Consider the following 21,642-nt stretch of genomic DNA (forward strand, 5'->3'; position numbering starts at 1 on the left):
CGGGCTTTCAATGATTTCGTTGACGATATAGTATATTAAGTACTTTATGGTATATTTTTAGTATAGTAGTATATGTTGATGATCTAGTATATTTTGTACTTTAGGGTATATTTTGAGTATAGTAGTATATTGATATACCAATTGCAACTTTTAGTATTTTTTCGGTATATCAATTTCGCAAATAATATAGAAGTATAGAAGTATATCGATATACAAAATATTTCTTTAAATATTTTTTAAGTGTATTGATTTTGCATACTTTAATGAAAATATTAAATGTATTCAGTATTTTTCGCGACCTTCATTTGGCATATTTCAACAGAAATAGCTAATATACCTTTCGATATAATTTATTTTGTTTGATAGTACATAAATTCGGTATATTTAAACGAAAATACCAAGCATAGCTTTCGATATATTTAAATATTTTTGTAACGTCATTAACTTTTTATTTTTCAAGGCAAATACCAAATGTTGCTTTCGATATATTTCAGTGTGTTTGTTAGTACATGAAATATACCAATATTTCAACGAAAATACCAAATATAGCTTTTGGTAGACTTTAGTAATTTCTTCAGTATATTAGTTTGGTATATTTCAAACGATATAGCTTTCTGTAGATTTCAGTCTTTTTTTTTCTTGAAATTGGTTAGCGGGTATCTCACAGTCGACCCCACCGAACTTTCTTTCTTGTTCACTCTACTCACCCAGCAGATGGCTGCGAAAGTGTATGACATCCCGTAGCGGAACCTCTTCGTTGCGATAGAGTATCTGAAAAATGCGCGAGGCGCCGCTGCCATTGATTATGGATGCGGATGTGCAACTGCCGTTTCCATTGCTGTTCCCATTGCCATTCCCACTCCCATTCCCGTTGCCATTTCCATGCCCGTTGCCATTCACGATGCCGTTGCCGTTGCCCATCACAGTTGTGCCAGCATCCTCCGGCGATGGCTGCTCATGTTCGCGCTCACTATCGCTGGTCGGATCAACGACACCGGCTCCATGTCCGTTCAGATTCGGCTTGCCACTGGCATCGGGAATACTTGTCTCCACCTGGACGGGTAGGCGTGGCGACACGCGCAGTCCGCAGCGCACCTGATAGAGCCTGCAAAAGCCAGATGGGAATAAGAGAAAAGGTGTCCGAAGTGTCTCGATTAATCATCCATTCATTGTGGCGGCCTACAAGGCGTATGACATACTCATACACCATATAATTACGCATACGCAGCGTTGCACGCTTTTGTATGGTTGCTAAAGATTATTGATTGTCTTTATTTTTGTCGTTTTTGGCAATTATATTTTTAAACATACTCGTATTTGTACTTTTTATTTTTCTATGCGTTTCGTTTATGTTTTACTTATATCAATTATTTGATGAAGCTTAATTGATTGACCTTATAGCTTTTATAAATTATACTCTAGTGTTGGCATATTTATAACCTTTTTTTTTTTAGCATTTAACGTGTATTTTATTTTCAGCTTCATATAATTTAACTGACAGATTTTTAGCATTTTTTCTGTATGCTATTTGGTATTATTTTAATAATAACGCACTGTTCTGTTTTTATTATAAAATGGGTATTTATAATTTTTATCACATTTAACGAATAATTTTATATATATGTTTTTAACTTTCTATGAATATTGAATTTTTAAATATTCTGTTTACGATTTTTGTTGCGGTGATTTAAAGTTTACTTTTAATAGTGTATTTAATTTAAATTGCTTTTTAATAATGTGAGAGCTGTTCATTATTATTTGAATTTCGTTACATATTTTATAGTTATGAAATTTTTGATGAATTAATTTAATTTATTTTTAAAGTTATATTTATTGTTTTTTATTTGTTTTTAATTTTTAACTAATATTTTAAATGATCCATTATATTCTTCATTTATGTTCTTACTTTTTTTATATTGTTGCCTTATTAAATTTAATTAATTTTATTTTTAATAACATTTGTGAATGGGTTTACTTTGCTTTTCAACTTAAATTGTATGAGTTCGCTTACACATTTTGATGAATATTTTTGTTTGTATCATTAAATTTCTCATTTAATCATCAGAAGTCTTCAAGTATGTAGCAAACAGTGCTTCACACATTATTTTTGCTATATCTCTCTGTCATGTCACTCGTTCTCTATCGTTTCCTCTCTCTCTTTCTCTGTCTACCCTTTGGATACTGTAGATTGTTTATATTTTTACGCAAATTTCATGCGAGCTTCGATTGTTGTTCAGGTATTTTTAAAACACAAACTGTCTGCCCTCCTCTTTGCAATCTCTGCTTCGCCTATTTGCTGTCCACACTTTGCGTATTGCGTTGGCTACTCGTTCATCTTCAAGGGCCACCGTCAGCAGCAGCAGCAACAGCAGCAAATAAAATAACGCAAACACAAACAATAAAAACGGCAGCAGCAACGGCAAACTCACTACGGACAACGACATCGGACATCGGACAACGGACAACGACAACGCATGGCAACTGCATGAAAATTGAAAATCCCAACAAACACTTGGCTGACAATTAGTGAGTGCTACGGTCACTGCAAATGTCACGCCCCAACGCCTACAGCTGCCACTGCTGATTGCCTCTGCAATTCCTATTTGCACTGTTTATACCCGCTTTCCATAGAGTAGGAGAGCATTATAACTTTGTGAGTGCAGGAAATGTATGTAAAAGGCAGAAGGAGGAATCTCTGATCCTATAAAGTATATATACATCTATATTCTTGATCAGCGATATAGCCAAGACTGTCTGTCTGCCTGTCTGTCCGTCTTTCCATATGAAAGCTTAGATCTTAGAAACCATAAGAGATAGAGATATACAATAGCAGCACTTGCTTGTTTTGCAGGCTGATCAATTATGGTATATTTTAAATGTAATACTTTATCAATATGCCAAATACAGTATATTTGTGGTATATTTTAGTATTTTTGCGGTATATTGATTCGGTATATTTTAAAATTAAGCACTATATCAATATAACAAATATAGCATTTAGTATATTATTAGTATTTTTGCAGTATATTATTTTGCAATATTTGGATATTTTTTCAATTATGTATATTTTAAATGAAGTAATATACATATCAATGTGGCAAATATGTTGTATTTTTGGTATATTTTGGTATTTTGTGATATATTAATTCGTTATATAATATTTTAAAATTAAGCTCTATATCAATATACCAAATACGTATATTTAGTATATTTTCAATATTTTTGTGGTATCTTGATTCGGTATATTTTGAAATTAAGTACTATACCAAAAATATACCTTTGGTATATTTTTAATATTTTGTGGTATGTTCTTTTGGTATATTTTAAAATTAAGTACTATACCGAATATAGCCTTTATTACATATTGTATTTTAAGAATAATACCGCAATGTTTCGCTTTTATTGAAAATGGGTATTGGGTATCTCACAGTCGAACTTACTCGACGGTATCTTTCTTAATTGTTTTTTTTGCCTACTCCCTGCTGTTATTTATATTTGTGTTTGTTTATTGCACTTTACTCCTCGTTCCCCTCTGAATGTAATTTTATTAAATTTAAACAGAAACTAACAAATGTTTTCATCTCTCTATTTACTTAACATTCGAAACTTTGAATATATATTTTCGTTTTTTTTTTGGGGGCAAGTGCAGCTCTTTACCATATGAGGAGCATGTGACCCAGATTCATCGTTTTAGTATTTTGGCAGACTCGCCACGATCCGATTCATTCGAATAATGAGTACCCATTTGTATTGCATCATTTAACAACTCATGAATGCATTTCCATTCGTAATTAGCTCGCTCGTTTATTGCTCGCATTTCCACCTATTCCATTTATTGTACACAAATTGCTTGAACGCTTTGAAGAGCGTTTACGAGATTCTCGGAATGTGATGTGTTATTGTCTCATTAACCGACCGACGACTGCTCATCAATCAGTTGAATTTCTATATAATACGACCTTGACCCAACTCCAGCTGGGAGACACATTGCAAATTATAGTACGTTGCGTTTTATTTTTAATAAGCAATCGTGAATAACAAATGTTATTTGTATATTCAAAATTAAAGAATTACTTTTTTTGAATGTATATTTTATTTACAAGATATCTTACAATAATAATGCATTCTTTTGGTTTTTAATTTGATGAAAATGACAGGCAAAATAAAGTTTAGTTTTCGAAAATGCAGTTTTTTTTTATAATATTTTTAAACCAATTTAATCTTTGTTGATGTGAATTTCCCTCGAGAATTGTGATAGATTATTTGTTGCCTATTTTTGTTGATAACTTTTGCATTATTGAAAATGTTTTTATTAAACCTTTAAATATAATTGTAATAGTTCATTGTTATTGATTATCAGTTAGTTATTAATTTAACTTTAATGGTAAAATCTCTTTAATTAACAATCAATTGTTAACATTTCTGAATGTCTTCAGGGTTCAAATTGTTTTTTTAACTTTGTATTTGTTGTTTTAAAGTTTTTTGATGCTGTTTGTACAACTAACGAACTCTTGTTTATTTTGGCATTTTATATTGCTTTCATGTTGCGAATTTATTTGGAATTCCAAATTATTTATAAATTTATTATGTACAATTTAAAGGTTATTATCAACATTGAATCGACCTATGTGGTTATTTACTATGAAATTGTTATATATCATCAATTAAAGGCTGTTGAATTTTATTTTATTATTTGAAAATGTTGAATTGATTGCTCGAATTATTTATCAAAGTTTTATTTATTTGCAGGCAGTTAAATTCCATTAAATTTACATTTAAAATTATTAGAGTTTACTCGAATTTTGGAAACTGTTGTAGAATTTATTTATTATTTAGAAATTTATGTTTATTTTTTAATGTATTTTCGATGCAGTTTAACTCAATTTAGTAAAGGTTCAAAATGATTAGAGATTATTGATTATATTGAATTGTTGGTAGAATTTATTTAATACTTTGAAATTTATTTTTATTTATGTTTGTATTCGATTTTGTGTAGCATTTTATTTTACTTATTTATTATGAATTTATAATCCAGTTTTAATTAAAGTAGTTAGAATTAAAAGATTAAAGTTTAATTGAAACTTTTCAATTTGTGAGAACAATTTATTTATGCAAAATGTATTCTATTTATTTTGAGTGGATTTATTAGGAAGTTGAAGGTAATTAAGAAGGGAATTTAAAACTTTTTTGTAGAATTTATTCATCATTCAGTTATTTATTTTATTGTTTTGTATTCGCTTATTAGACAGCTCAACTTAATTTAGAGTAAATGGAAAATTATTTGCGGTTGTTGGAAATTATTAAATTTTTGTAGAATTTATTTATCATTTAGAAATTTGTTTTTAAGAACATTTATTATTTATTTTAGGCAGTTTAATTATTTTTAGTTTAAATTATAGACATGAATTTTGATAACGTTTAATTTGTTTTTTATTTATTAATTAAAAAAGTTATTGTTTAGTTGTGAAGAATTAAAAGATGTTAAAGTTTCTTTCGAATTTTAGAAATTTAATATTGGTCAATATCAAATTTTTGAATAATTTTGATCTTTATTTAAGAATTAACCTGCTTGGTTCAGTTTTGACATCATATAATCTTAATTCAAGACTTTATTCATGACTTCAGCACGTTTTTTCTTTCTTATTATTTTTCTGTACTTATTCATTATGATTTAATTTAGTTAAAGTTTTGATAAATCAAACTCACCCGCGTTGAAAGAGATCGACATTGAAGAATTTGTGCAGTTCGACAGAGAACTCAATAGTAGCCTGGAGGTCGCCCATGGCTGCTTAAGCTGCTTCTGCTCCCGCTGCTCCTCCCTCCCCCTTTGGTCCTGCTGCAACTGTGTGTGGCCCAGTGACAGTCTGCTGGACAGCGATTGCAATTCAAGTTGTCATTCAGTAGGTTGAGCCAGCTGCTGAGTGTGTGTGTGTAGATGGGTGAGTGCGGGTGTGTTTGAGGGCGGTTGATAGCCGCAGCTGCTGAAAGAAAGTAGAAAAGATAGCAGAAGAGAATAAGTATGAGAGAGAGAGAGATTTGAGCATAAATGCGGTAAGTAGGAAAGTGTTGCTTGGGCGATGCCACTTTCATGCCAAGTTCGATTAGGGTAGACAAACCGCGCTCTCAATATTTATTGCACACTATTGGCAGCTTGAGCAATTGATTGGCTCGTAATTGTGCAGAAAGTGTGCCAAGTGGGACTCAGATGGAGAGGGAGGCACAGAGGGGGGAGAAGAACTGGCTAACTGCAAGTTGCCTGCGGCTGAGGTTAGCAGGTCAGCCACAACGAGGAAGAAGAACAACAACAAACAACAAACAACAACAACAACAAGCTAAGGGAAGCCAGCGACTATGTCAGAAGAAGAAGAACGAGGCCAAAAGCAACGAAGGAAGCAACGACGCAGAGACAACAACAACAACAACAAGAAAAACCCTCGACTACAACGACGGATAAAACTTTTAATCGCACAAAACAACAAAAGCGTTTTTCATGTTGTTGTCCGTCGTTGTTGTTGTTGTTGTTGCTGTTGTCAACCCCACGCAACAACGCCTACAATAACATTAATGTGCTGCAGTTAATGCCGCAGTCAGCGAGTCAGTCTCTCGTTTCGTCTCTCCTCAGTGGGTCACAGGCTGCCCTCGCTTGTTGACACAATGGTAACGCCAAGCAAAAGATGTTGATGAAAGCAACCACGCTGTACGTGTGTGTTGGTGTGTGTGTGTGTGTGTGCCACACCATTGTCAATGTGGGTTAACCAGACTGCGCCATTTGCAAAATGAACTGAAGCAGCAAAAGCAAAAGCAGCCGCAACCAAAACACAACTTGGCCAGGAGCAGAAGCAGCAGAAGAAGACGAGATGGAGCACCTGCTGTGCTCTGTGCTGTGCTGTGTTCTGTGCTGTGTTGTGGACTGCCTTCGTTAGCACATTCTTACGACACAATTTGGCTTTATAGTTTGCCACATTTTTGGCTTAGCTTGTCATTAGAGCAAGAGCAAGAGCCATCTATCCTCTCTCTCTTTGGCCTGCCAATATTTGCCGCTCATGAATATGAAATGTATTCTAAGCATTTTGTCGCATGCGACATTTCGATTCGATTTCGTCTGTGCTACCAAATTAAAAGCAAATTTGTTCACTGTCACACACACACATATACACACACACACTAAATACACTCATTCATTGACAAAGTTGTTGCGCGTGTTTTGCGCTTTTCAAATAATGACACTTTTAACTTTTAACTCGTTGCTTGAGCTCAACGCAAACATTGCCCATACGCAACGTTGTCTGTTTGGATTTGAAATGTGCATAAACTTTGTATCTGGGTCAACTAAAAGTTACAAGCGTCCCGTACAAAACGGAAGCCAGCTAAATGGACGTGCACGACTAGCGGATATCCTGCCAAAAAAAAGCATATCCTGCAAAATTATTTCACACTGTTTTCGACTAACGTCTAATGGATTTGTGTGAGAAATGTTTAAGTAGGGAATTGGTGATTGTGCAGATACCCTGTAAATAATATTTATGGTATATTTTAAAGATTTTATTATCTAAACTTTAAAATTATTATGGTACCTGCTTAGTACCTTTGACAGATTAAGGAATTAAGAGATTTATATATAGTTTTTCAATATTTTTATACCTATTTTCATTAAACTATAAAATATAAATGATATTATATGTATGATATATATAAACGACTTTATTATCTATTCTCGAAAATTATTATCATAACTTCTTAACATCTTTGAAAGCTGAAGGAATTAAATGAAATTAATTTTTCCCTAAAACACATACACTGTAAATAATATTTATGCTATATTTTAAAGTCTTCTTGTCTAATCTCTAAAATTCTTATGATGGATTTATCTATGAAACTATATGCTCGGCTTTTTCTACGCGAATGTCCGGTAAATAAGATTTCTTACGTTTTTCCAAGTCTTTCTCGTCTAATCTCTAAAATTGTTATGATAACAATCAAATATTTATAAAATGTTAAGGGATTAATAGAAATATATTTTCTTAAATATTGTAATATATTTTGCCGAAATTATGTATGCATGTAAGCTTGCTTTGCTTGTTCTATGCAGATACCCTGTAAATAATATTTATTAAAATCTTGAAATACTTATTGTCTAGTTCTTAAAATACGTATGAAAAATGCTGAGTATGCTTTGGAAGCTTAATTTTTAGAAATATATATTTTTGTAAATATTATAATAAAGTTGTTTGAAAATATAGAGTATATTCTTAGCTTGGCAGCTACCCTGTATATATTTATTTTTACAGCCATACAAGTAAAATATTCCTTAAGAAGATTTATTTATAAAAAGTTAAAGTATTAAGTATGTTCTACTACCTATTATACCTTCTCTTTAATCTACAGGGTATAAGCTGCTGCTTGTTAACTGATTTAAATTACTGAACTCGCTTTTGCAATTGTTTCGAACTCAGCTACAGCTGTTATAGCAACTAACTTTGAATTCTAATTAATAAAATACGTTATTAGTAGTTATAAATAATTCCAAATTACTTTTTGTTTTTATAGTTGTTTTTTTTCATGTAGGGTATTTTTATTGCTAACTCTTCAACTTCACTAATAAATTTATGCTCACAGGGTGTGACGAGTGAAAGAATAACAAAATGCATGAGAGGAAGAGCAACATAGAAAGAGTGAGATAGAGAGAGGGAAGGAAAGAGAGAGAGAGAGAACGTTGTAAACTTTTTAAACAGTTGGTCCAGCACTTTTTGTGCAGTTGTTGGGCCGTTGAGTTGTTGGGGATTTGTTGAGAGATGCTCGCTGGCAATTTTGTGCCAACAATTGAATACTTTGCAGCGGATTAACGGCGGATGGAGCCGAAATATAATGCGGATTTTGGGACCCACTAAGTAGACCACAAAGCCCATAATGTTGATAGTTTCAAGTGATTTATAAAACTTTTTTAATTGGACAATGAATTCGAGAGTTTAGACAACATTTGGCGGCCAACACACAGCAAAATTTCCAAATGCGACACAATTGTGTTGCACTAATTAAGTGAAGGACGCCACTTCACTGTGATACTGTGATAAACTTGCCACTTGCAACAAAGATACAAAACAGAAGTCAAAGACAAGCAACAATTTTCGCTTCGATCGAACAAAAGAGTCTGCGCCTGATGGCCAATGAAAAATGATGATAACGATAGAGATGAGGATGATGGAGATGGAGATAATGTTAATGTTTGTGATGAGCTCAACAGGAAGCGCGCAAGACGCGAGATGCGAACTAAAGCGAGCCTTTTTTCTAATGTCCTGTCGATGTCCTATAAAAGGAGAAATCAAACCGTTCGTGCTTATCATCTGTGACGAACACCACGAGGTTCTACTCGTCTAAGCCTACTCTGTCTAGCTAACTTGCCGGCTCAGTTCAGGGCTGGGGTGGGTCTTTGGCTTCGACTGGGTAGTAAGTCATCATAAATTAAAGTGTAGACAGAGTGTAATACTAGGGGAGAGGGACAGTACTCATCTCGCATTATCTCAAACGCTCGCACATTCAGTGCCCAATTAGAATTAAAAGTTTAACACATTATTGTTTTCTTCTCCATGATATACAGTAATTTAATAAACATACTTCATTTTGTTTATAAAAATTATCTCTAGTTAACAATAGTGCTTGATTTATTGAGCCTTTATTTATCGTTACGTTAGTTTGTTTTACTTAAACGGTTGTCTTCATGACTTAATAATACGAAAGATAGAGAACCAACACGGAACACACGGAATTGAGAACCTCACAATCACAACCCCAATCAACTATAATATAGACACGGCTATGCCGTACTTACGCACTTTCCATCGATGTTAGCAGGCCTGATAACTGATGAATCCGTCGTAGCATATATGCTTGTTGATGTTAGCTGTTAAAGATGATAAAGGGTTATGGTTATCAGGCTTTCAAATCCCTATGAACCCCATGTTGGCTGTACAAAAGTCGAAAAAATGAGTTAGTCGATTTTTGACAAGTACTAATACAAATTCAATTTAATTATTCAATTTAGCAAACCATGTTGGCACTCTTAGTGCATTTTGCGAACGAAAACAATCCAATGCAGATGGTGCCGGCGTGTTTTTTGTGGAGCCGTAGATCTCTCGCCGGAAGATCTACGCTCCTTTGAACGTCTCTAGTATCGCCTTCGCTGAGCCGCTATCGAATACCGTTTGATAATCTGCAGCGAAGATTCGCTGCCGCAAGATTATCGCCTTCTTCCCACTCTAGCTGGCTGTTCGCAGCGAGGTTCGCTGCCTTCACCAATTCTCCCTTAGGCTTGCAGGTTAGGGTGAATATCCGCGTGCGCTTCACTAGTGGCACCTGTTCAACAGGTGGGGAAGGCGAGGACCGCAATGTGCAACACCTATTACACTCTATGGAGGGTCTAGCGTGTGCAATTGCCAGCGGTATGACCAATAAGCTGCATAAAATAACATTTTACCGCAAGGTCTAATCAGATTGACACTACTTACCAATCAGTGGCAAAGAGAAAATTTAGCAATTCTAAATTCTCTAAAAGAGCCGGCCAATCCAAGTTGGGACAAAGAAAATCTCGAATGCCCAAAAGTGTTGGCATTCCTTTCTCGGTTGCAGTATTATTTTATATTTATTTTTGCAATTTTTCTTTGCAAATTTTTGGTCTGATGTATTAATGTTCTCAGTGAAAAAAGTGCATAAGTGAAGATGGCTGCCCTTAGTGAGTGCTCAAAGCATCTCTGTGTGGATCACTGCAATACTTACTCCCCGTTCGATAGACTCAACAGTTGAGCTATGCTAAGTGGAGTTGCCAACTTAATTAAGGCTTTGGCGCATCAGCTGATGCTTTGATTTGTGACAATCAGATGTTTATTTGCAACTTTGCAACTTTAATTTGCAACTTTAATTTAGACAACTACCTCACAACAGCAGATTTTAATCGAGAGTTCAATCGAAGACGTAAAATCTGAAAGAAGGTAGTTACTCTTTGAATTCCCACAAGTCTTTAGCATGAAATTGACCAATTTCCTTGCCCTCTAAATTTTCTAATAGGTATAAGGCCTGTCCAATTTTTCGCTTTACTCGTGCCTTAAGGCCGACTGGTGCAAGCTGAGCGTTGAAATTGTTTGCCATATTGCTTAGTGCCCAGTTACGCTTAATTACTGTCTGGCCAACTTCAAAGGTTCGTTGTTTAGTACGAAGGCTATACGATCTCTGATTCCTTTCATATGCCTTTTTCAGATATTTGTGAATATCAGCACGGATTTTAGAGAATTTATCGGCACGCTCGAGTCGAGCAGTTCCTTCACTTAAGAGATTCAAATTTTTAAGTACTGTGTAGTCTTTACCATGCGTCATCATATGCTGCCCAAATACAACATAGTACGGTGACGCGCCTATCGATTGATGTATGTTATTGCGTAGAGCACAATTGATACTGCTAACATATATATCCCATTCTCGCTGGTCTGAACGAATAAATGATCTTAACGCCGCATTAATGGATCTATTGACTCTTTCAGCTGCATTACTTTGAGGGGAATATGCTCCAGTGAACATGTGTTTGATACCATACGAAGACAAAAATGCAGCGAATTCTCGGCTTTTAAACTGAGTGCCGTTGTCGCTGATTATGAACTCTGGTGTGCCAAAACAGTTAAATACAGTGTTGCGCAAGTGATCAATGATTATTAAAGTCGAAAATTTCTTAACTGGTATAAGAAATGTGAATTTTGAAAGATGATCTAGGATGATAAAAATTCCAATATTACCAAGTTTTGAGCGTGGAAACGGACCTATGAAATCTATGTAGAGTCTTTGAAATACTCGCTCACTAATTGTTTGAATACCCATTGGCGGCTTTAGATTTTGTGTCGGGTATTTTGAGGTTTGACATATTTCGCATTTGCTAATAAAGTCTCGCACTTCCACTACCATTCGTGGCCAATAAAAATGCCTACGAATGCGTTCTAGACACTTCGCTGTGCCGCAATGTGCTGACGTTGGGGTACAATGAGCTGAAACTATCACCGAATTTCTGAGAGATGTAGGGACGTACAGTTTCCAGCCATCGCCAATATCTTCGCTGACGTCGGAAGGCAATACTGCTCTGTAATATAAATATCCGTCTATGATTTTGAAATCCGGAAGATTGGATTTGCTCATCTTCTCTTTTAACTCGACATAATCACTTTCGAGAAATGCATCCGAGTTTAAATCTATCTCTGGTAGTATTTCGAGCTCAACAACATCTACATTTTCTTCGAATGCTCTGGAAAGAGTGTCAGCGACTACATTTTGACTGCCCTTTCGATGTTCGATCTGAAAATCCATTCCTTGTAGCTTTAACGCCCACCGAGCAAGTCTGCCATGAAGGTCTGTTTGATTCATCAACCATTTCAGACTTGCATGATCGGTTATAACTTTGAATGATTGGCCTTCTATATACATACGGAATCGCTTAATGGCTAATACAACTGCCAAGCATTCTAATTCCGTTGTAGAATAATTTCGTTGTGCTTTGTTCAACTTTTTCGACATATATGCAATGGGTAGTTCGTTGCCTTCTGCATCAAGTTGAGCTAATACGGCGCCGATGCCATATGTTGAAGCGTCACATTGCACTATGAATGGCAACTCATAGTTGGGATGACGCAAAACGGAGCAGCACATAGTCTATGTTTTATTGCTTCGAACGCATGTTGGGCCTCTTCATTCCATTCAAATTTCTTTCCTTTTAGCAGCTCTGTTAGTTCAAAGATGACCGTTGAGTACTGGGGAATAAAACGCTGGTACCAACCAGTCATGCCCAGGAATCGTCTCAGTTGGCGTCTGGACTGTGGCACCGGAAATTCGGAAACGGCTTGCACTTTCATTGGATTTACTCGAAGTGTGCCTTCTCCTACTACATGGCCTAAGTAATCTACTTCTCGTATTCCAAACTGACTTTTGGTAACATTTATTGTTAGTCCCGCTTTTCGTAATCTATTTGCCACTTCGGTCAGATGCAGTAAGTGGTCTTCAAAGTTAGAGGACATGACCAATAGATCATCTAGGTATACGAATACGTGTTCCTTCATGTCATAGGGAATTACTTGATCCATAAGACGACACATTGTATGAGGTGAGTTACACAAGCCAAATGGCATCCGAGTAAACTGATACAAGGGTCTATTTGATACCGTAAAAGCAGTTTTTGGTCGCGCTTCTTTGTCTAGAGAAATTTGCCAAAAGGCATCTTTTAAATCGATTTTGGAAATGCACTTAACAGATGGCAATCGACTTAGAAGACCTTCTAAGCTAGGCATGGGATATGCGTCCTTCTTCGTCACTGCATTTAGCTTTCGAGAATCAAGACATAGACGATCTTTGCCAGGTTTAACAATCAAAACCACAGGCGAGGACCATGCAGAGTTCGAAGCTTCTTCTATTACTCCTAAACGTAACATGCGGTCAATCTCGGCACAAAGTCGCTTTTCTTTAGCTGGAGATATGGGATAGTATCTTTGTTTAATGGGAGTACTATCTCCTGTGTCTATAGAATGTTCAAGAAGTGTTGTTTTTCCTAAGCCGTCCCTTTCGCATGACGGAAAAAAATCAACAACTGCTTGTAATCTGCGTTTTTGCATTACTGTAAGAGACAATTTGGGTATCGTTTCATTTTCAATTTCAGATTCAGTTACTGCATTAACATAACTAACAGAAATTCCAAATTTATTCCAAAAGTCAATTCCGCAAATAACATCTTGCGTGATGGCGCTAACAATTAGGAACTCAAACGATTGCTTTGTCGAATTATATTCGATTGGAAGATTAATGGTACCAGCGACCTTTTGAGGTTGTCCATCAGCAGTTTTAACAAATCCTTTGGATTTAAGATAGTTAATATTATTTTCAAGAATGTACTTTGCTAAGTTTCCTCCGATCACGCTTTTATTTGCTCCGCTATCGAGCAAGGCCAAACAACGCTGATCGAGAATGTTGAGGTAAGTAAAGGGTCGTATATCGTTGTCTTTATTTACGATAGCTGATATCCTATAAGAATTTAGTACACGCTTTTCGACCAAAATGTATGCATACGATGAGCAGCACGCGATTTTGGAGATGTGTGTATTTTTCTTAATCGCAAATGATAAGGTATAAAATGTCGATGAATTTGTAAGTCAGGTAAGTTATTCGATATAGCAGGTGGTTGAGAATACTCTAGAGAATTTGGTTCTATTTTTAATTGCGGATATCCGCTTTTGGTGGTAAGCGAATACCCTTCTGCGAGTTTTCCTGTTTGGTTTTACATTTTGTACAGTTTGGTTTATATGTGTCAAGTTTTCCACATCCATAACAAAATATGCGACGTGATTTCAGGCAATCCTGGTAACGATGACCAATTTCATCGCAATTCCAGCATTTGAAATTATCAGAATACTTCATAGCATTTACATCTGCTGATTCTGAGTTTTCATCTTCAGAGCCTAACTCAGGTCTTTTTCTAAAGCAATCTCATGAATAACTCGGTTGGGGTTATTCGATCGATTTTGATGTTTAGGCAGTTGGGAGTAGAACTCTTCATGTTTGTGACATTCTCTACGAAGGATAGCTAAATTTGAAATTGGAACATGTAACAGTTCATGTCGAAGATCTGGTTTCAAATTCTGTTTAACATAAGAGACCAATTCGGTATCGGATAGACGAGAATTAAGCGTATCTGCTATGTTCAACATAGCATCCAAATATTCATCGAAAGGTTCATTAAACTTTTGTTTCCTGCGCCGTAAGCTATCTTTTATGTCTTCATCGGTTCTTTGATTTTGGTATCTTTCGCATAAACGAGAACAAAGATTATACCAATTCCTATGATGAGAGCTACGATGAAATCTCCAATAGAAGGTTAACGCTGGACCTGAGAATAGTAAGTGAGCAAACTGATACAACGTATCAAAGTTTCCGCTCAAACAACGAGAGGTCAAGCAATTTATTCGATATATAAAGTCGTCGATTGGTATATCAGTTGGTGTACCACTGAACTTAAGATGCCAATTAACAATGGTACTAGAAATTCGGTCAGGCCGATCGAGACTACCAGATATATTTCCTGATTGCCCCAATCCTTCGTTATTCTGATCTGGAATTTCGTTATCCCATTCCAATTGCGGTTCCTCGGAACGAACTATTGGCGGTTGGGCGGCAATATTTAAGTTTCTAAAGGCAAATTCAACCTGATCAGCGATAGTAGCGACTAGTTCCGCTCGAAAGTTATCGAGTGAAGAAGTGATAAGTCCTTGAACTCGTTGTTCAGACACAGCTGGAACGGGTGTGGTTGTACTTCCTGTTGATGCTCGGGGTAAGCGACTTTCTCGCGCAGCATTTTGATGCTGCCTGGAAGTAGGTACATTTTGTTCTAAGCTTGCCCTATGTTGCCAAGAAGGAGATTGTGCGGCATTTCTCATGAGATTCTCTCTCTGATTAGCTCTTGTTTTTGGTCGATCTCGCGGTTTAGTGCCAGCGGCTCCCGAGGCATCGCGTGAAATTGGGGGTGCTGCAACTGTATGAAGCATGCTTAACCCTTCAGATTGTTCTGAGCCAAAAATATCTCCTATCCTGCACGGCTTTTGCAAGTTGGACAAGTTTCGCTAGTATTGAGCCAATTGGATATACATTCGGAGTGAAAGTTATGACTACAAGGGGTTTTTACTAACTCAAATTCAGACGATTTTAAATCATTGCAAATTTTGCAAAGAATTAATGAACTAGCTGATGCGAGGTTTTCGTGGCTGCGAGTAACCGGCATAATGAATTTATGAATTTAAGTATGAATGTGAACTAGTACGGTATTCGATATTGACAAGGTAATTGACAAAAATAGGTTTACGATATGCGATAATATAGTGTTCAAGTTTTAAGTTTTTAAGTTTGGGACTTACCCTTCAATGCGATTTTAAGACAATGCGAAGTGTGTACTGAGAGTCTGAATCTACTTTGATTAGTAACGTATTTGATGAGTGTTTGTGATTGAAAGAGGAACAGATCGATATTAACCAATACTGAACAATTCTCGATTTCAATACCACAACACAATATTGTGTACTGGGCCTAACAATGATTCGGTAGAGAATCGAAATTCATCCAATTCTACAAAAAATTTCCTTAATCACATTATTGGCCAGAAAATTGTATTTAGCAGGTTTAATTCATTGATAACACTATCAATTAATGAATCACCGCTATGTATGTTATTTTCGCCTGGTCTGCTTCCGACTTTCTCATCAGTAAACAGCCAATCCAGAAGGCAGAAAATTCATACATCAATGTTTTCAATAAAAAGAATGAATAGTTTGATGAGGAAATGTTTATTTTGGGGCACATTTTCCATAGGCCTCACGAGTTGGGCGCCATTTAATTATGTGACGAACACCACGAGGTTCTACTCGTCTAAGCCTACTCTGTCTAGCTAACTTGCCGGCTCAGTTCAGGGCTGGGGTGGGTCTTTGGCTTCGACTGGGTAGTAAGTCATCATAAATTAAAGTGTAGACAGAGTGTAATACTAGGGGAGAGGGACAGTACTCATCTCGCATTATCTCAAACGCTCGCACATTCAGTGCCCAATTAGAATTAAAAGTTTAACACATTATTGTTTTCTTCTCCATGATATACAGTAATTTAATAAACATACTTCATTTTGTTTATAAAAATTATCTCTAGTTAACAATAGTGCTTGATTTATTGAGCCTTTATTTATCGTTACGTTAGTTTGTTTTACTTAAACGGTTGTCTTCATGACTTAATAATACGAAAGATAGAGAACCAACACGGAACACACGGAATTGAGAACCTCACAATCACAACCCCAATCAACTATAATATAGACACGGCTATGCCGTACTTACGCACTTTCCATCGATGTTAGCAGGCCTGATAACTGATGAATCCGTCGTAGCATATATGCTTGTTGATGTTAGCTGTTAAAGATGATAAAGGGTTATGGTTATCAGGCTTTCAAATCCCTATGAACCCCATGTTGGCTGTACAAAAGTCGAAAAATGAGTTAGTCGATTTTTGACAAGTACTAATACAAATTCAATTTAATTATTCAATTTAGCAAACCATGTTGGCACTCTTAGTGCATTTTGCGAACGAAAACAATCCAATGCAGATGGTGCCGGCGTGTTTTTTTTGTGGAGCCGTAGATCTCTCGCCGGAAGATCTACGCTCCTTTGAACGTCTCTAGTATCGCCTTCGCTGAGCCGCTATCGAATACCGTTTGATAATCTGCAGCGAAGATTCGCTGCCGCAAGATTATCGCCTTCTTCCCACTCTAGCTGGCTGTTCGCAGCGAGGTTCGCTGCCTTCACCAATTCTCCCTTAGGCTTGCAGGTTAGGGTGAATATCCGCGTGCGCTTCACTAGTGGCACCTGTTCAACAGGTGGGGAAGGCGAGGACCGCAATGTGCAACACCTATTACACTCTATGGAGGGTCTAGCGTGTGCAATTGCCAGCGGTATGACCAATAAGCTGCATAAAATAACATTTTACCGCAAGGTCTAATCAGATTGACACTACTTACCAATCAGTGGCAAAGAGAAAATTTAGCAATTCTAAATTCTCTAAAAGAGCCGGCCAATCCAAGTTGGGACAAAGAAAATCTCGAATGCCCAAAAGTGTTGGCATTCCTTTCTCGGTTGCAGTATTATTTTATATTTATTTTTGCAATTTTTCTTTGCAAATTTTTGGTCTGATGTATTAATGTTCTCAGTGAAAAAAAAGTGCATAAGTGAAGATGGCTGCCCTTAGTGAGTGCTCAAAGCATCTCTGTGTGGATCAATGCAATACTTACTCCCCGTTCGATAGACTCAACAGTTGAGCTATGCTAAGTGGAGTTGCCAACTTAATTAAGGCTTTGGCGCATCAGCTGATGCTTTGATTTGTGACAATCAGATGTTTATTTGCAACTTTGCAACTTTAATTTGCAACTTTAATTTAGACAACTACCTCACACATCATAATGATTATACCTAATGTCTTTGGCTGGCGCACGGAATTGAGCGCCAAAATGGTCATGGCCATCAACAGCCTACCAACGAAACATCCTGTTCCTTTCTCTCTCTCTTTTAATACCCGCTACCTGTAGGGTAGAGGGGTATTATAATTATGTGACTTCATGAAATGTATATAACAGGCAGAAGGAAACATTTCCGACCCTCTAAAGTATATATATTCTTGACTGTCTGTCTGTCCGTCCGTCTTAGAGACTATAGAGATATACATTTTTCGATGTAATGCTTGCACCCAGATCATGTTTGTTTCAATTTTTTAACATGCATACTTCCGCCCCGGTAAAAGGAAAAAAAGTCTACTAACAAGCTTAATTTTTAAGCTAAGGTCTCGAATTTTGGCATGGATAATAATAACTATAGTTTTAAGATCGAATAAAGAGTGTAGAAGTTATATATGTATGTCAAAATCGCCTATTTGGATGCTATATTTTGCACTTAAATATACTAAATATCATTAAAATACCAAATAAAGACCATGGTATATTTTGAGTATATTTGTGGGATATTAATGCGGTATATAAATATGGTCTATTTCGAATGTAGTACTATTATGTACATTATACCAAATATAAGGCTTGGTATATTTTTAGTATTTTTGTGGTATATTAATTTAGTACATTTAAAAATTAATAAAAAAAAATGTTTTGCTTTTATTAAAAATGGTATGGTACTATAACTTTGGTATTTTTTACACTCTATGGTATTATTTTTTATTATTTTAATGTACCATATACCCCTATATAGCCTTTACTATATTTTTAGTATTTTTGCGGAATAATATTACTACTGTACTGCACTATTTTGCTTTCATTGAAAATGGGTAGCGGGTATCTCGCAGTCGAGCACACTTGACTTCCCATTTTTTCTCTTTGTCACTCTCTTGTTTTTCCCTGTCGCTTTACGTTTCGTGCGCCCCAAATTATCGCCCTTTTTTTCTGTCTGCCAGCGTGTGTTGTAGGTGGGGAAAGAAAAGGAAGCGGGGGTAGCAGGGAGAGGGCATGTCTACGCTCGGCCCGTCAATGGCAGGCAGACCCTTGTGAATGTGTGTGGCCCCTAGATGCTGATAAGTTGCGACCCGCTGCCGTTGCCTCGTTTTGTGGCACGTTTGTTTTCTTTATTCTCTCGCAAGTTTCTTTTTGATAAATAGTGTCATGAAGACAAGTTCTCCTTCCGGACAGTCTCACATCTTGCGTTCTTGAGTGCGAATGTGTTAATGTCTAAGGTCATCGTGGTCTCTGGACGTTGTCGATGGGCTCTTGATAAATGAAAAGCTTTCATGTTCATATTTCAATTTAATAATACTCGTCGATGGGCTTTTTTCCATTTCCTTTCAGGATTCACTTTTCATTTTCGTTTTCGTTTCGTGTTGACCAAAAAGCTCAAGGCAATACATTCAATTAAAATTCAACTTGTATTTATTATCATTTTGCATTGCATTGTTAATATTTTAATTAAACTTTGTTTTTTTTTGTGTTCTGGCTGTTAATTTTTGTCAGAAATTCAATCAGCAATGGAAAATTTTGTTTGCTTATTTTTATTGTGCTGAGGAAATTTGCTTTTGCGATAATCAAAAATCAAGATCAAAGCACGAACAAATATGAAAACTTTCCCCCAAAGGGATGCAAATTCTCAGTATTCAATTATTTGTTGCTTTTGCTTGCGTGTGTTTTCTTTTTTTTTTACATTTCGCGGAATTCAAGGACTTTACTCGACTTACGGCTAAGTCAGGCTTCTCTGAATCAACTGTACTACGCAGTAATGCTCTTATTTTTAGATACCCTGTCATCAAAAGAAAACATTGCTCAAGAGGTTGTCACTGTTATTGATTTGTTTAAGCATTTATTTTGTCATAGTTACTTCTGGTAGCAAATTTATTTCGTTAATGAAAAATATGGGATGTCTATGATGATGTTTTTATTTTTTGAATGAAATAATTTAAAAATATAAAAATAAAAGTGGTTTACTTGAAGATGAATATAATTTTGATATTTATTATTAAAATTGTTTAATGGAAAATATAAGTACTTTTTTGGATATCCTTGACAATATATATTTTTTTTGATGAAGTAAATTTAGTTTTAATTTTTAATAATTTTAAAATATTATATAAAAATAAAAGTGGTTTACTTGAAGATGAATTTAATTTTTTTATGAAAATTGTTTAATGAAAAATAGAAGTACTTATTTTTGGATATCCTTGATGATATATATTTTTGCTTTGAATGAAGTAAAGTTGACTTTAAATTTATTTTTTGTGATGAATTTTGTTTTATTTCAACATTAATTGTATTTCTTTTTACTATTTTCTTTCAAAAAATATTTGATAAAAAATAAAAGTCGGTTTTTGGAATATCTTTAATCATATTTTTCTTTTTTCTATTAAGTAAATTGAGTTATAATTTTACTATTATTTGAATATTTAATTGAAAGCTACAATTATTTTTATTGTTCTTGAATTTTGTATGAGTTTTAATTACAAAACTTCCAGTAGATTTAATTTGAATAACTATTTCTTTAGCTGAATCAAATCTAACTTCATCTATTTCTATAATACAAAATTAGTAAATTAAGTCTCTTCATTAACAAACAATTTTTTAATGATAATGCAATTAGTAATCTTTCTTGTTGCATAATTTCTAGTATTTTCAATTATTATTATCTACTACACTTTAGTTCATAATAGACTCTAGCTGCTTTATCATTCTCTTAGGGCATCTGTTAGTCACGCTTCCTTGCATTTTGGCAACTTTTTGATGTAATTTGAAGCACATTTTTTCACGAAAAAGTTGCCTGCAAGTTGGCCACACCCCAATCGACAGCCTCTCAACCGTTTTCCCTCCCCCCTTTTTGGCATTACCTTTTTTTTTGGTTGGCCATGGTAACAGGAGAAGGCAGCAGCCAGACAAACAGGAAATAGACAATTTTGTATCAAAGCTGTGGCGAGACATTCGAAGAGAGTCGGAATTGCAAATCGCATTGCGAGATCAACTTGGAAATCCCTTTTAAATTATTTAACACAAAAATCGAGTCGCAAAGTTATCCAAAGTCATGCTCTTGCATTCAACACGCTCCACTTGCGTCCACTTGAGCTCCCAACTCCTTTTATTGATGTTGTTGTTGCTGTTGCTGCTGTTGCAGACATTTTCCCAGGCATGTCATAAAGAATGCCCTCGAGTGCCGCTTCGTTCGTGAGCATGAAAATAATTTCCTTGACTGTTTTTTTTTTGTTGGCCTGCCTCCTTTGTGGCGCATAATAAAAATTGCCAACAACAGTTGCAGCAGGCGAAACTCTTTCTCTCCACATCTTGGCCAAGTGCATCGCGTGCTTACGGCCAGGCCAAAAGGGTGCCTCGACACTGCTCACGTGCAAGCAGGCAAGCGGGCTGTCCAAACAGGCCAAAGCCAACAGGCAAGAGCTAAGAACAAAACAACAAAAGCAACTCAAGTGTGGCAACAACAACAACAACACAGAATCGAGCTGAACTCTATAAAATCGAGTATGGGAACCAGACCAAGTGCAGGTCGGGAATGAATGAAGGACCAAATGCTGTCGGTCGTGTCACATTACGTGGCGAGAAAAACGTCTAGT

At 35.7% G+C, this 21,642-nt stretch overlaps 1 protein-coding gene across 6 annotated transcripts in view; it reads right to left on the reverse strand.

Moving 5' to 3' along the window:
- The window catches only part of LOC132793415 (uncharacterized), a 46,567-nt gene that overhangs the window by 19,072 nt on the left and 5,853 nt on the right, over positions 1-21,642 (reverse strand). For 2 of the 6 annotated variants that reach the window (XM_060803336.1, XM_060803331.1), the window contains exons 1-3: positions 9,827-10,366; positions 5,707-5,981; positions 708-1,105 (exon numbers count right to left, since the gene is read on the reverse strand). In XM_060803336.1, coding sequence (XP_060659319.1) covers positions 708-1,105; positions 5,707-5,783 — 475 coding nt within the window. In that variant the 5' untranslated portion in view covers positions 5,784-5,981; positions 9,827-10,366. Of the gene's footprint in view, positions 1-707; positions 1,106-5,706; positions 5,982-9,826; positions 10,367-21,642 lie in introns of those variants that run through there. The other 4 variants (XM_060803333.1, XM_060803332.1, XM_060803334.1 and 1 more) reach the window with 4 other exon arrangements.

This window comes from Drosophila nasuta, chromosome 3 (assembly GCF_023558535.2).
Source record: "Drosophila nasuta strain 15112-1781.00 chromosome 3, ASM2355853v1, whole genome shotgun sequence".
In the NCBI taxonomy this organism is placed as follows: Eukaryota; Metazoa; Arthropoda; class Insecta; order Diptera; family Drosophilidae; genus Drosophila; species Drosophila nasuta.